Source organism: Dromiciops gliroides, chromosome 1 (assembly GCF_019393635.1).
Source record: "Dromiciops gliroides isolate mDroGli1 chromosome 1, mDroGli1.pri, whole genome shotgun sequence".
NCBI lineage: Eukaryota > Metazoa > Chordata > Mammalia > Microbiotheria > Microbiotheriidae > Dromiciops > Dromiciops gliroides.
The window spans coordinates 32,337,501-32,352,300 of record NC_057861.1 but is presented as its reverse complement, the minus strand read 5'-3'; the positions used below and the strand labels follow the sequence as shown (position 1 = coordinate 32,352,300).

Here is a 14,800-nt window from a genome sequence, read left to right as displayed (position 1 = left end):
CTGGGGGTTCTCTCTGCTCCCAGGTCTGCCTGATAGGGGACTGTGTCGGAGGGATCCTGGCATTCGATGCCTTATGCTACAGCAACCAAACTGTCTCAGAAAGCCAGAACAGCAGCCGCCGGGGAAGTGTGGTGAGCGTACAGGTATTTCCCACTACTCCCCTTCACGTATGGTTTATTCCAGCCATACTGACCCCAAGCTCTTTCCCAAATTCAGTCCAAGCCCCAGCACTGACTGTTCCACATGCCTGGAATGCACTGCCTCCTCCCTTCTGCCTCCTGAAGGCCTGAGCTTCCTTAAGGTTTCACTAGAGTGGCCCAGTCGCTATAGTCATCCAGTCAATAAGCAGTTATTGAGTCCCATTCATTATATGCCAGGCCGTTCCTATTCCCCCAATTGTTTAGTTCTCTCTCTTCTTCCCTTCCCTTCCTTTTCCTTTCCCCTCGCCCCCCCCTCCCCCCTCCTCCTCCTCCTATTCTCTTCTCTCCCTTTCCTTCCCCCTCCTTCTCAAAATAGAATTACAAAATCGTATATCTAAAGATAGAAGAGACTTTAGAAATACAGTCCCCACTTCTCATACACACTTTATAGGTTAGTAAACTGAGGCCCAGAGAGGTTAAGTAACTCGCATAGGCCATGACAGCAACAGGTTTTGAACCCAGGGCCTCTGGCTGCAAATCCAGGGCTCTTTCCACTATATTGAACTGCCCCTATCGTATCTCTATAAAATATATATTATTTTCTATACCTATTATCTGTTTCTATATCTATTATTTTCTATATTTATCTGCAGAGAGATATAAATATCATAGACATTAACATAGAGATAGATAATGATATGGACACGGATATAGATGTAGACGTAGACACAGACACAGACACAGACACAGACATAGAAATAGACAGAGACAAAGACAGACACAGAGAGACATAGAGACAAAAACAGACATAGAGATAGATATTGATATGGACATGGATATAGATGTAGACGTAGACACAGACACAGACACAGACACAGACATAGAAATAGACAGAGACAAAGACAGACACAGAGAGACATAGAGACAAAAACAGACATAGAGATAGATATTGATATGGACATGGATATAGATGTAGACGTAGACACAGACACAGACACAGACACAGACACAGACACAGACATAGAAATAGACATAGAGACAAAGACAGACACAGAGAAAGAGGCATAGACGTAGGCAGACATAGACATAAATAAACATAGACGTAGACACAGAGATACCCCCTACTGAATGTAAGCTTGGGCATCTGGGTGGCCTAATGGACAGAGCGTTGGGCCTGGAGCCAGGAAGACCTTTATGACATTTATGAGCTGTGCAATCCTGGGAAAATCACTTAACCTTTCTGTCTGCCTCAGTTTCCTCAACTATAAAATGGGAATAATAAGAGCACCCACCTGTCAGGGTCATTGTGAGGATTGAATGAGATAACATATTGTCAAGCTCTTTGTAAACCTTAAAGAACCATGTAAATGCCAGCTCTTATCACTGTTATTTTAAGGTATACAAGGGCATGGGCCATTTTGTTTGTCTCTCTATCCCTGGCCTTGTTCACTTAATAATTCTTTTGATGAACTGAGTCATTGGTCAGAGCACCAAACATCTCCCCAAAAGGCTGCCCACACTTCTTCCATCAGGGTGGCACAGCTGTGTGTCTGCCTGCCCTAGACTAGATTGTAACCCCATCAGGAGAGAACCACTTTAGAATATGCCTTGACTTTTAGGACTGTTTGCCTTCCTTAGTCTTTGGGTTTGTTTATTTATTTATTTATTTATTTATTTATTTATTTATTTATTTATTTATTTATTTATTTATTTATTTATTTATTTATTTTAGTGAGGCAATTGGGGTTAAGTGACTTGCCCAGGGGCTAGTTAAGTAAGTATTAAGTGTCTGAGGCCGGATTTGAACTCAGGTACTCCTGACTCCAAGGCCAGTGCTCTATCCACTGCACCACCTAGCTGCCCCTTTCCTTAGTCTTTGGAGGTCCTGGACTGACCCAGCAGCAGAAGGGCATTGGTGGGTCTGACCTCAGACACTTGACACTTACTAGCTGTGTGACCCTGGGCAAGTCACTTAACCCTCATTGACCTGCAAAAACCAAAACCAAAACCAAACAAAACAAAATAAAATTTTTTTTAAAAAAAGAAAGAAAGAGAAGGGCATTGGTGGGTATGGGCCCACACTGAGTCATCCACACTCCCCAAACATTGTGCTTTTGGATACCTGGTAGGTGCTTGATAGAGACTTAGATTGACTCAGCAGGTAAGGAGGCTGGGGTGATGGTCTCTAAACTATGATACCGCTGGACTTCAGCTCTCCCAGGCCTTGCCTAACTACCCCTCCCAGAGGCAGGTCACATGAGGTGCATGCGCCTCATTTACAGGTTCAGGGAGCTGAAGGCACATCTAGGGGTCAACAGGCAGCCTCCAACCGAGGTCTGTCCAGTAACTTCTCCTGTATACCATAATGCCTCACTCTGGCTGACAAACAGCTCCCCTGTGAAAAGTTTTCAGGCTCTGGGAAGGAATTGAATCCAGAACATCAGCCTTCTGATGGTGCCTTCAGCCAAGCATTCATCGATCAACAGGAATTTTGTGATCAGCCAATCATTAAGCATCAATCAAGCCCCTACTATGTGCTAGACACTGGGGAAAACAGAGATAAAAGTGAAACCAGGCCCTTCCCTCAGGGAGCTTACAATCTAATGGGGGAGAAAACATGTACAGAAACAGGGATAGGGCCTGGCAGAGAGATCCCTGACTCTGTGATGACATAATAAGGGGATACAGGATCTGTACAACATACGTACAAAGTGAATTTTCATTGCTAGCTTTGGTTTTCACATTACCTCCGTTCTCCAATGTGTCCTACTCTCTTCTCCTCTTCCTCCTAGAGATCTATGTGACAAAGAATAAAGGGCGGGGGGAAGTTCAGCAAATTAAGCAGCATTTCCAATGAAGCCTAAAGCAATGGGCAGCCCCCTTCCCACACACACACACACACACACACACACACACACACCAGAAGAGTATGAGCTCTTGCAGTTCTACAGGAGAGTGCTTTCATCTTGCAAATGTCGATAGAATAGTGTCCTTTACATGACAGAGAATGGTCATGGGCACGCCCTGAATGAGTGAGGTCCCTTCTCCACATGCCTTTGGCTTTCTCCATTGGGCACATTGCCCTGTCCTGTTCTGGACGTTCTCCCAGCATCCTAGAGAGATGGGGGCAGAGCCTGGGCTTGGTTCTGTGCCTGGGCAGAACTAAGTTGATGGGTGGGGGTGCTGTTTCAGGACACTGACCTCCTGTCCCCTGGGATCCTGGTGAACAACACCCACTGCTCTGCGGGTGGCAGCAGCGGTGGCGGCAGCAGTGGCGGTGGCGGTGGCGGTGGCAGTAGCAGCAGTGGTGGTGGCGGCGGCAGTGGCGGTGGTGGCGGCAGCTCTGGCGGTGGGGGCAGTGGCAGCTCCAGCCTGGAAAGCAGCCGCCATCTTAGCCGGAGCAACATTGACATCCCCCGCAGCAACGGGGCTGAGGAACCCAAGAAGCAGCTACCCAGGAAGAGGAGCGATTCGTCCACTTATGAAGTAGACACTATAAAGCAGCATCAAGCCTTCCTGTCCAGGTAACGGGGCTGGGAGGGGTCGCCTCAGGACTTTCTGGGGATTGAGAGTTGGAATAGATGGCTCAGTGTTCCCCTTTCTAGTTGACCCATGCGTGGATGATTGTGTTCATCTGAGATCCTTCCTGTTATAGACTGAAAGAACAGGAGGGATTTTAAAGTCCCACCTCCCCATTTTACAAATGAGGAAACTGAGGCACTAAGAGGTAGAGTGACTTATCTAGGGTCACACAGCTAGTTGGCATCCAAGTCTGAATTTGAACCCTGGTCCTTGTGACTCAAAGCTCAGTGCCGTCACCACTGCACCGTGCTGCTGTCTTCTCCAACCAAACAATAGAAGGACAGTTCCCCTTTCTGGAGTAAGTTGAGGTTGGCAAAGTGCTTTCTTCATGGCAGCCCCATGATCCATTTCAAGTGGCCCGTTTGATAGGTGAGGACACAGGTCTCAGAGATATCAAGTGATTTACCCATGGTCACATAGCTATCTTCAGAGTCAAGATTCAAACCCAAGTCTTTTGACTTGGAATCTAGAGATCCTCCCACTATGCCCAAAGGAAACAACTTTCTTCACTTTCTCTACTTACCAGTCCTCTACCCCTGCCTCCTTGGTGATGCTGGCTTGGGTTTCCCCAGCCCAGAGGAGGTTGAGGATGAAGGTGGAAACGCCCAGGTGCCATCCACTTGTATCCTACTCTGGGCAAGGGATGTTGTCCCACAGAGTGTAAGCTCCTGGAGAGTAAGAACTAGCTCCTTTGTGCCTCACCAAGTGCCTGGCCTATTGTAGACACAATGAATTCCAATTATTGATTAGTCAATTGATCAGCCTGCCCAGCTGAACCTCTCCTGGTCTCCATTTGCCTTGACTAATAGTGCCATGCTTGGCTGAAGCCAGGCTCCCCTTCGGGGACCCAGTCCCCATCTCAGCTGCTGGCCCCTCTTCTGGAATGAGCCCGGCCTCAGCCTGAGCCCACTCCAGCTGGAACTTGGCAGGGGCCTGAGAGTAGGCAGGTACCTTTCCTTGCTGACCCCCAGGGTGGGTGGTGTCAACCAGCTCTGGTGGATGGGGGGCCTTGGGCCTTGGCTCAGCCCCACCATCTCACAGGGGCCTGACCTCTCCCCTACAGTCTACACTCCAGCGTGTTGCGGAATGACCCCTGCTCCCGGCGATCGAGTAGTTCTACCATGCTGGATGGCACTGGCGGCCTTGGGAAGTTTGAATTTGAGATCTCTGACTTCTTCCTCTTTGGCTCCCCCTTGGGGCTGGTCCTGGCCCTAAGGAAGACAGTCATTCCGGCCCTGGACGGTGAGTCCCAGGCCCAGAGAAGAGAGCTGGCTGGCGGGATGGGGGGGGGGGGCGGATTAGTCTGCCTGGGTGTCTCTCTTTTCTGTTTGCTCCTTTATTCCTGATGCCGATTTCCCCAAGGGCTAAATAACCCTAATTCTGTTATTCACCAGTGTCAGCAGTCAGAGAGGATTCTCTCCCTGTCCCAGTAAGATGCACGGGGTGGATGCTACCCACCCATTCTCTGAGTAGAGAAACAGAGTCCGGGCAGATAGGAGGAAATTCAATCGAGAGAGGTCCCATAGACTCAAGCCCCTGCCCCCATTTTCAGGATTGTAATCCTCGAGTTGTAGTCATCATGATTACGGATAGTTTTAATAATCACAAGCACTTATACATGGCTTTAAGGTTCGTGAAACACTTTGTTATGTTATTTAATGGAACCTTAAGGGCTTTCTCATCTAATCCCTTTGCTTTACTGGTGAAGAAAGCAGTCCCTCCATGGTAAAGTGAGTTCCCCATATCGGAAGGGGCCAAGCAGGGTTCTTTTCTTTTCTCTTTCTTTTTTTTTTTTAGTGAGGCAATTGGGGTTAAGTGACTTGCCCAGGGTCACACAGCTAGTAAGTGTTAAGTGTCTGAGGCCGGATTTGAACTCAGGTCCTCCTGACTCCAGGGCTGGTACTCTATCTGGTGCTCTATCCACTGCGCCACCTCGCTGCCCCCCAAGCAGGGTTCTGACCCAGACTTGGCCCAGGTCACACAGGTAGTCCAGAACATCAGCCTCCTGCTTCCCAGGGCCGGTGCTCCTTGCACAAAGGCCCTGAGGCCCGAGAATGAGCCTGGTTTAGGACTAGGATCTGGCGGCTCTGGGCACTGCCTCCCCTAATCCTTCAGTGCTGCCTGGCTGGCTGGCTGGTTGGTTTATCAGTAAGGTATTTAGCATGTGCCGAAAAGACGCACAGAGGAGCGGCTAGGTGGCACAGTGGATAGAGCACTGGCCCTGAAGCCAGGAGGACCTGAGTTCAAATGTGACTTCAGACATTTACTAGCTATATGACCCTGGGTGGGTCACTTAACCCTGACTGCCACACGGGGTGGAGAGATAAGGAGAGATTGGAGAATACATTGCAGTTTGACCAAAATGACTGAAATGTCAAGCAGCACCATATCTGACCTCAGGATCAGCAGGGGAGTACAGCGGAAAGGGCCGAGGTTTTGGAGGCAGAGGCCCCGGGTTCATATCGTACCTTCCATGCTTACTTCCTGTGTGACCTTGAAAACTCATTTCCCCTCACCGGGCCTCAGTTTTCTCATCTGTTAAATGGGAGAATTGGACTAGATGGCTTGCGAGGGTCCTCCCAGCCCTGGACCTATGATCCCGTGGGCCCAGTATGTGAACCGGGAGGCCATGGACGCTCAGTCAGTCAGTCAGTTTGCATTTATGTGCCAGGTAGATACAAAAAAAAAAAAAAAGGGAAAAAAGAAAAAAATCAAAAGGCAGTCCCTGCCCTCAAGAAGCTTACAATCTAATGGGAGAACTTAACTATACCGTTAGGTCCATTGCCATGGACTTGGGAAGGTAAATAAAGTGAAATGCCTTTTAGTGAATGCCCCGTAAGATCCCTTGGGATTCTCTGAAATCTCTGCTTCCCTTCAGCCTTCTTCCCTTCCCCGCTCCCTCCTGGACCCCAAGGGCCCTGCTCCCAGCCCACTTAGCCTCTCTTTTTTTTCCCCTCTGCAGTCTTTCAGCTTCGGCCCGCCTGTCAGCAAGTCTATAACCTCTTTCATCCTGCGGACCCCTCGGCCTCCCGCCTTGAGCCCCTCCTGGAGAAGAGGTTCCATGCCCTGCCCCCTTTCAACATTCCCCGCTACCAGCGATTCCCCCTGGGCGACGGCTGCTCCACCCTGCTGGGTAAGGGGCCCCTTTCCCTGTGGTAGCCAGGGCTGGCCCCGTCCCAGGCACCCTCTGCTTGGTGGGTCTGGACTTCTGGTGCCCTGCTTCCTCCTCCTCCACCCAGGTCCATCTTGCCCGTGCCTTGGGGCCTGTGGGTCATTTCTTCCAGGCCAGGCTTCCCTGAGACAACTCAGCTTGATTTAGATCACTGGACCACTGCTCTGTCCTCTGGGGACTGTCCACAGCTTCCCAGTCTTCGGCCCTTCTAAGAACGTGATGCTTTTCCCTCTTGTGGCCCACGTGGGGCCAGGGACGGACCCGCAGTCTGCTCATCGCTCCTCTCCTCTCTTTCCAACCTTTGTCCCTGGGCTCAGCAAGGCCCAGCTCTAAAGTGGAAGCATCATGGGCAGGAAGAAGGCTGGAATAGCCTGGGCCAAGAGGAGGAGGAGGAGGAGTATCCTTAATAAATAACCCAACCTGGATCCTTGGGAATCCCACGAAATCCAGGGAAATCCTTTCCTTCCCCTGGTCAGTGCCACTGTCTGAGATTCCCGCAAAGGGAGACCCAGAGGTAATAGATGTTCCAGCCCTCTTTCAAACTTACCACTCAATGCTCCCAGGAAAAACCTTTAAGCCTTCCGGCTGAGCCAGTGACCAACAACTTCCTTGTCACAGGACAAAGGCAGGAGTCCCTTACTTGTCACTTGCCTCCACCCCCTGGAGGCTGTTTAGATGCCCCTGGGTGGGGGAGCACCCCTCTGAGTGCCATTCCCATGAGCCTCAGGGATAGAAGGGGCAGCCCAGGAAAAGATCAAGCTGCCACTGACGAGCCCATGACCCCATTATCCCCGTGAATGTTCTTCATTCCCCACAGCTGGGGTTTCTGGGAATAGGCCAAGCTTGACTTACCCTCCCTCCCCCGCTCCCTCCATCTAATGCCCACAGTTTCTGCGTTCTAGAGCACCGTGTGTGTCCATTCTGTGTCCATAGCCAGTGTCGATCTGGGTCCTCTGTGAAAACACTCCCTCGTCCGCCTCTGGGCACCATCTGGTTGTTGTGCTGTGTTGTTCAGGGGCACGCTCCTCGGCCTCTGCTCCCATTCCAGTCCTGAGGATCCCCCCACCCCATCCCATCCCATCCCTCCCAGCCTGGGGGCAGCTGGCCTGTGGGTGAAGCCCAGGGCATCCCTGGGGAGCTGCCCACTCAGGATTGTGGTCACATGCCTGTTTGTTCTTGTCCTCTTTGTTCTCTTCCCTGTCTGCTTCTAGTCGAGACAGTGCAGAACAACCCTGTTCTCCTCCTGGAGGGTGGCCCCCTGGCTACCCCCCAGCACCAGGACAGCTTCATGGAAACCAGTATCCCCGTTCCCGTGCTGAGCTGCCAAGATGGGTCCAGGAAAAGTTCTGGCTGTGCTGAGTGTGTGTAACGCCCCTCTCTCCATCCCCACCCCACCCCTGCATTTGTGCAGTGTGCTGGCTCAGGGGGGCCCTCACTGGCCACGTGAGGCTGAAGGCTTTTCCTGGGGGCTCCCCTTTCCTCTGTAGTCACAGGGTCACAGCTGGAGGGGACCTTAGAAGCTATCTGGTCCAGGCCCCCTCATCTTACAGATGAGGAAACTGAGGGTCCTGGAGCAACCTCAGCCAAGAGAATCAAAGGTATATGCTTATCTACTTAGAGGAAGCTAGGTGGGGTGGTAGATGGCATTCTGAACTTGGAGTCAAGAACTGAATTTGAATCCTGACTCAAATACTTAGTAGCTTTGTGACCCAGGGCAAGTCACTTAATCTTTCTCAGCCTCAGTTTCCTCACCTGTAAAATGGGGATAATAATAGCACCTACCTGGACACGTTGTCATGAAGCTCTGCAGAGTGCTTTGCAAACCCTAAAGCACAATATAAATGCTTGCTATTATTTTACTTGCCCATTGAATGTGAGGGTTGGTGCATTTGAGGCAGCTCCTATCCATTACAGCTAACTGACCAAAGGAAGCCAGCTTAAACTCTGAAGGTCAACTCAGTTGCCTGCTGCAGGGAAATGAACACTAGATTGGAAGTCAGAAGGCCCAGATTCTGTCCTGGTTTTGCCACTAATTCACTGTGAGTGCTTGGGCACTGGCTTTCCCTCTCTGGGTCTGTTTCCCTTTGTATCTGATGAGGGGATTGGATTAATTTTAATCACTCGCCTTTCTAGAATACATGAAAAATGCCAAAGCATTTTCTTCCACCTCATCTAGCCTTTTAAGTAAAGCTCATTTGTGACAACCTTTTCCAAGAAGTGTTCATTTATTTTGTCCTCCTCATCTCCATTCAAAGTGTTTTCCTCACAACAGCCCTGTGAGGTAGTGTAGCATATTCCTTGATATCCCCATTTTCCAGATAAGGAAACAGAAGCTGAAAAGTCAAGCTAGTAAGTGTTGGAGCTAGGATTCAGGCCCAGGTCTCCAGAAAGCCCAAGTCCAGTATACTTTTCCACTGCACCGCCCTGTCTCCTGGGTCCCTTCCAGCTCTGGTGCTCACTGGTTCTGTGGGAGGAGGGGAAGAGCTGCTTACCTACCTGGGCAGGTAAGAACTTAGGAGCTTCCGCTGAACAACAGGCCCTTCCCTTCCCTTCCTGCTTTCTCTCCCCTCCCCCCAGACCCCCTAGGAGAAGCCTTCAGGCCCCAGGGGTCCCCACTGGTTGGTTTGGCTTTGAGCTCAGACAGATCTTCTCTGTCTGTCTGTCTGTCTCTCTGTTTCTCTGTCTCTCTTTCTCTCTGTTTCTCTCTATCTCTGTCTCTCTGTCACTCTCTCTCTCTCTAAGGGATGCTGCATGGCTCTGATTGGTGGGGCTGCAGACAGCCTATTGCCTTTCTTGGCATCTTCTCCTGGCTTGGACCCTCCCTGCATCTCTTCCCCCCAACCCTTGGAAAGAGCTCCTCCTGCCCTGTCCCCAAAAGTGCCTTCATTGACATGAAATCAGGGGAATCCTGGAGAGGAGGTAGGGGGAAGAGGGACCAAGAGGCTCACATGGGTAGGAAAACTAGGAAGAGCCTCCCTCTCCACAGGACCCCTTTTTATCATTTCAGGCCAAAGGTCAGTCCAGATGTCTTAGCTCAGGGTTTTCTGTGTCCCGTCCTGAGAATCAAGAAGTTTATCTCAGTTGACTGCATCTGAGGACATGGGCCAGAGTCCTGAGCTCAGACACTGAAACTGGGTCTATTCATAAGAGCAGGGCATGGGCGGCTCAGTGGTGATTCCTGGCCCATCTTGCTCAGAATGAGTGTCCCACCTGGCCTCTGCCTGGGTTAATCCAGATGATTGGCAAAGGGATGTTGGTTACTTCAAGCCAATCCTGTGCCTTCAGTCTGAGGTCACCTTGGCAGGGATCGTTGTCCCCTGGTCTCCCAGAGTCTAGATTCCCACCCCTAAGCCTTTCCTTCCCACGACAGAACACCAGCCAGGACAATTTCTACATTATTTTCATTTTTGAAGTCTTGGAACAAGGCGTGGGATGAAGGGAGATGACTGCAAGACAGAGAGGATTCATTAGGGAAAGGGGATACATATTTCTTTAGGGAATTTCTGTCTAGCACAGTGGGTCTGAGGGTCAGGTGTCATCTGCTCTTTCCAGGCCTGGGATAGCCCCTCAGGCCTCCTTTCCTATCTAATCAAATTCAATCAAATCCAATCAAATTCAGGATGTTACCCCACTGGGTAACACAGCTGGAAAGTGTCAGAGATAAGATTTGAACACAGTCTTCTCTGTACCATAGGGTGAGCAGGGTGCAGAAAAGAAAGTTGGCAAGCTAGAAAGGGTATTCTCCAACTCCCTAGATGGGGAGTTGGGGAATCACCTCTTTAGTCTCATCCTGAGCTATCTAGTCCCCCCACAAAAGCTATTCCTCCCTACAGACCCAAAGCACCTAGGGACCCCCTCCACTTCCCAGTTTTTTTGTTTGGTGTTGTGTTTGGACCGGTGAGTTCATCAGTGAGGGCACTCCCAGCATGGAAATTCCCTCTACCAATACCAACTCTTTATTAACTCACCATCTTAGTGAGTTGCCCAAGGTGTTGAGTTGATTAAGGGACTTGTCCATGGTTGGAGCAGGCAGGAAGGAGGGGATGAGACCCTTGGACCGCATGCCAACAACTACCAACCCCAGAGCAGATTTCAGGATGGGGCCAAGGGAAACGAGCTCCCCCCAGGAATCAGACTGGGGACTGATGGGACAGGGCCTTAATGAGCCATTGCTTGGTTGGAATATAGTGAGGAAAGAGGATCTGCCGAGCAGCGTGCCATTGTCTAGCATCCCCCTTACATAAGGAGGACATGGATGGGGGCAGAAGGACTAGACACAGGTCCCCTCACTGAAGGGTGTAGGAGCTGCCTTTTGTTCTCATACCAGCCTGTCCCACTTCCGCTAGCTTGGTTGCCTTTTGCACTCCTAGATTTTCTGGGGCTCCATCCCAGGCTGAGCCGCCTTGTCTTGGGTTCCCTCTCTCTTCTCTTCAGCTCTACGCTCCAATGAAGCTTCCTGCTTCCCATCCCCTCTAAGAGGGCGCATCTGGCCCCAGCTGTTCCCTATAACCTTTCCTACCTCTTTTTAGCCTGTGGCATTTAGGCTGCGTCTCTGATGATGGCGGTGGTGGTGGTGGTGGTGGTGGTGGTGGCAGAGGGGGATGTTGTGTGGTGGGGTTGGTATTTTCTCCCTCTTTTCTTCTCTCTCCTTTCCCCATCTCTTTGTGGGTGGGCTTGTAGGCTTGCTGACTGATGGATCTGAGAAATCAGAGAGACAGTCTGATCTACTCATCCCTCTGTTCTGTGCAGCGGATGTCATACAGTCCCACAATGCTGTCTTCATGGAGAATGCGTCCCCTTCCTCTCCCGGCACAGCCCCCACTTTCCGGGGCTTCCGCCGGGCCAGTGAGGTCAGCATCACCAGCCAAGTGTCTGGCATGGCTGACAGCTACACTGTCTCCAATATCGCCAACAGTAAGTGCAGCCTGGTAATTGGTGGTGGGGGGGGGGTTTCCCTCATCCTTCTTTTCTCTTCTTATGGAGGAGGGTGGGTCAAAGAGCTGGGACAGAACTGGGCTCATCCAAGGCCCTTGATTGGCCTTGAAGCCTCGCCCTCGCAGTAGCCCCCCTCTACCCCTGGCAGCATTCATTACCTGATCCCACCTCCCTATGGGGCACTCAGAGCAAAATGGTTGGACTTGCCCATATACCTCTCTGTATATGTAGCCGATGTGGGCAGCTCTCAATGGGAGGAGAAAAAGAAAGGGCTGTTGGCACAGCTCTGACCTCAGAACTCCACAAGGGGTTATGAGGCATCATGGTGGGAAGTTGAGACCCATATTTGTGTAACGATTGGAATGATGCCACCTGCTGGAGACTTACTGTAGAAGAGTTCTGCCCATGAAGCGAAGGTCTTTGAGGGCAAGACCAGGAGTCTTTTCTTTGGCGTCAGGAAGTGACGCGGGCTAGTGGGAGGAGGAAGGAAGAGACACGCTTCATGGGCAGAACTCTTCTACAGTAAGTCTCCAGCAGGTGGCGTCATTCCAATCGTTACATTTGAGGAATGGGGGAGATGAGCTACTGCCTCAGAACTTCCTAAAGAAGTTATATCTCCCTAGCAGAATTTCAACTCCTGGGGGGAAGGCCAGTTTCTTTTCTTTTCTTTTCTTTTTTTTTGCCTTTATATGACATACTGTTGAATTGGGGGAGAAAGCAATGGCAGTCCTCCACATCCCCAGTCTGTCCCTGGTATCCAGAGAGCATCAGGGCTTGGTCAGCCTCACTGATTTTTCCCGAGCTCAGCCCAGCTCAAATGTGGTCCCTTATGCGGGATCCCCACTGGGAATGGGGAGCCAGTGCAAAGGGCTGAGGAGTTGAGTGGGTAGAGAAGTGTGGCCAGGAATGGAAAGGAGAAAGGAGATGATGGCATGAGATGGCTGGGGGGGAGGTGTTTGGGGGTCTCGTTTGGGGGCTAATGGAGGCCTGAGATAATGTTTAGGCTAAAGAATGTGGCACATGATGACAAAAAGGAGGCCAGAGAGATTTGGGGATCCTGGCTGAGCTCGGGGCACCCTGGGAAATGGGGGAGGCAGATGTTCTCAGCCTTGGGGGGAGCTGGAAAGGAGGGCACAAGTCCATCCTTGTGAGCAGTCTTGGGCCATTCTAGTATGTATGAGAATGCATTAGGACACACTAGCCCCTTTTGTACAGCCTCGAGAAACCCCTAAGGCCCGACCAACGTGTTGAAGCCTGATTTTTAATACATCAGCTTGTAGTTGGAGAGAAACAGACTGGGAATTCCCTCCCACAGAGTGACCGTCCATTTGCTTCCCTGCTCTAAGTCCTCCATGCCTACCCCCAGAAAACCCCCCCTTTGATTTGTCACAAACAGAATCCTTCCATCTACTCTGGGCTGTCCCCATTGTAAGTCACAACAGATCAGAGAGTCACAGAACTAGAAAAGAAAATGTAGAGGTCACCCCTTCTACCTTCTCACTTTACATATAAGGAAACTGAGGCCTAGAGAGGCAAAATGACTGGCCCAACGTCACATAGGTAGAAGTGCTGAGCCAAGATGTCTAATCCCAGGCCACTTTCTCCTGGCCTTGAGCACATTGGTGGATGAGCCTCCCACACCCAGTGCCTTGCAAAGTGCCCGACAAAGAATTGGCTAGCTAACTAGTTAGAGGGAAATGAGGGAAGAAGGAAGGAAGGAAGGAAGGAAGGAAGGAAGGAAGGAAGGAAGGAAGGAAGGAAGGAAGGAAGGAAGGAAGGAAGGAAGGAAGGAAGGAAGGAAGGAAGGAAGGAAGGAAGGAAGGAAGGAAAAAAAGGGAAGGAAAGGAAAGGAAAGGAAAGGAAAGGAAAGGAGAGGAGAGGAGAGGAGAGGAGAGGAGAGGAGAGGAGAGGAGAGGAGAGGAGAGGAGAGGAGAGGAGAGGAGAGGAGAGGAGAGGAGAGGAGAGGAGAGGAGAGGAGAGGAGAGGAGAGGAAAGGAAAGGAAAGGAAAGGAAAGGAAAGGAAAGGAAAGGAAAGGAAAGGAAAGGAAAGGAAAGGAAAGGAAAGGAAAGGAAGAAGGAAGGGAGGAAGGAGGGAGGGAGGAAAGAGAAAAAGGTAGAATGAATGAAAGGAAGGGAGAGAGATAACAAGAGGAAAGAAAGAGAAAGAAAGAGAGAATATTTTGCCATTAGTCAGAGCCCAGAATTTGGGAAGGAAATCTGCCGGGTACAAATCATTGAGTCAAATAGTGAAGTCCCCGGCCTGGATGACTGAGGTTAGCTGCTGGTCTTGGATAATCCAGTGTTTTCCATTATTCTTTGCTTTTTTCTTATCATTGTTTGAGATGATCTGTCCCACTGGTGGTCAATCATTAACCCTCCAACCTTTTCATCAGGATCCCTTCTGGGAACTGTGGGGTATCCCAGGCTCCACCTACCTCTCCCAGGGTGCCACGGCCTTGTTTGCAGGTGTTAATGAGCTTCGTTATTGTTTTTGTTCCTTAGAGACCCAATCGGTCCTCAGTCACACCCCCAGTGTCAGGCGCCTGTCCCTGCTTGCCCTCCCCCAGCAGCCCCCTGCCACCCCGGTGTCCCAGAGGCCCCGGCCTCAACCAGGGGAGCTGCCCCTCAGTCCTGTAGCAGAAAGGTTGGCGGGGGAACCGAGTCCAAGCCTGGACCGAGTCCCCAATCTGGACATCAGAGAAGGTATTGCGGGGAGGCAGCTCCCTGCCTTCTTTCTTCCACAAGGCACAATTTCTACTCTTGTCATTTCTGGGCACATTTTCACTCCTCCCCTATCCAGACAGGAGTCACATTAGGATCACTCCCAGAAAGCCTTGGGTGGGGTGGGGGGGCGTCTGCCTGGGGTCATCGCTGGGCTGGGCCTAAAGACTAACCCTGTTCTGCCTGCGCTGGGGGCTGGTGGGATGAAAGCTGAGTTAAGGCAAGAGGGTCTGGATGCTGGCTGAAATCT

General features: G+C 50.8%; 1 protein-coding gene across 6 annotated transcripts in view; it reads left to right on the top strand.

The window, feature by feature from the left end:
• PITPNM2 (phosphatidylinositol transfer protein membrane associated 2) overlaps positions 1–14,800 on the top strand; it is a 284,066-nt gene that overhangs the window by 251,315 nt on the left and 17,951 nt on the right. For 3 of the 6 annotated variants that reach the window (XM_043978369.1, XM_043978371.1, XM_043978370.1), the window contains 6 exons: positions 24–143; positions 3,333–3,664; positions 4,786–4,964; positions 6,685–6,855; positions 8,106–8,255; positions 11,644–11,808. In XM_043978369.1, coding sequence (XP_043834304.1) covers positions 24–143; positions 3,333–3,664; positions 4,786–4,964; positions 6,685–6,855; positions 8,106–8,255; positions 11,644–11,808 — 1,117 coding nt within the window. Of the gene's footprint in view, positions 1–23; positions 144–3,332; positions 3,665–4,785; positions 4,965–6,684; positions 6,856–8,105; positions 8,256–11,643; positions 11,809–14,331; positions 14,533–14,800 lie in introns of all 6 variants that reach the window. The other 3 variants (XM_043978375.1, XM_043978373.1, XM_043978374.1) reach the window with 3 other exon arrangements.